We start from the raw sequence: 1,041 nt of genomic DNA, 5'->3' as shown, positions 1-1,041 counted from the left end.
CAATTCCTTGCAAATACCTCGAGAATTAGACGTATCGAGTTTCCCTCGATAGCCACACCAATCAAAGCAACCAATGCATTAAGGCGCTCCTCGACACTTAAATCCGCGTAATCACCTTCGGTTAAACCCTGAACCCATGGATCACCCAAGTTGCTTTCATCGATTTCCGCACCTTCCAAATTAGTAGATGCTTGCTTGGAATTTGGAAGTGCATCTTGAAAAACTTTATCAGAATGTCTTAAACTGTTGGGCGGGGTTAGCACAATACCGTCACAGAGAATTTCCTTCTTTTTATTATTAGCCGAATTAGAAGTTAGCGCTCCTCTTAATTTAGTCATATAAGGTAAATCCTTGTTCATCTTCGCTTCCACACTACAATCATCAACTTCAGGTTCATCAGCATTCTCGAATTCAGAATCTTCGTCCCTTTCTCCATCATCTCCGTCATCTGCATCCTTCTCAACTTCGTCGGAGTCCGAAAACCCGCTCTGAAACGCCTGTATTCTTTCCCTCGCTGCGGCGAATATTGCATCAGCATCGACGGGATTTTTTCTGAATGGGGCACGAACACAATATGTTGAAGGAGCAGTTCTTTCGAAAAGCTTCGTATCCCGTGATAATGCAGCAGCTATAGATGCTTCGGGGGTTTTGCTGGTTGTGAGGTCTCTCAATCCAGATTTCTAAAGAAAGAATGAAATTCTATTAATCTTGTAAAATAAAGCAAAAAAAGTTTTGAAATTTACCTGAATCTTCTCTGCAACATCTAGAATTGTTAAGCCTTTGCTTCCTTCGAGGGAAAGAACATGAAAAGCTGCGAATTTGACGGTTCCAGGGGTCAAGCGATGGCGAGGCCTACGACGGTGATTGTATCCTCTTACTTGCATTAAAGCAACGGCATTTTCAGCAGCAGCACCGTTCCGCAAAGTAGAGATAATATCCTCCCCATCATTATCCTGCAATTAAAAGAAATAAGTCAAGATAAAGCAAAAACATCCAGCCAAACTAAATATAAAATTATGAGCATGTTACAACAAAAAAAAA

The 1,041-nt window shown here is 41.2% G+C and overlaps 1 protein-coding gene across 1 annotated transcript; it reads right to left on the bottom strand.

Moving 5' to 3' along the window:
- Positions 1 to 17: 17 nt before the first annotated feature.
- Positions 18 to 953, bottom strand: LOC110034787 (homeobox-DDT domain protein RLT2-like; the record flags this gene model as incomplete). Its single annotated transcript, XM_020739029.1, has 2 exons — positions 18 to 680; positions 744 to 953. Coding segments are annotated over 2 exons (873 nt in total), but the record flags the coding sequence as incomplete, so codon positions are not given.
- Between the last annotated feature and the right edge of the window lie 88 nt (positions 954 to 1,041).

This window comes from Phalaenopsis equestris, unplaced genomic scaffold (assembly GCF_001263595.1).
Source record: "Phalaenopsis equestris unplaced genomic scaffold, ASM126359v1 Scaffold193399, whole genome shotgun sequence".
NCBI classification, from domain to species: Eukaryota; Viridiplantae; Streptophyta; class Magnoliopsida; order Asparagales; family Orchidaceae; genus Phalaenopsis; species Phalaenopsis equestris.
Note: the sequence above shows the minus strand (reverse complement) of the source record. Positions and strands in the feature narration are given on the sequence as shown.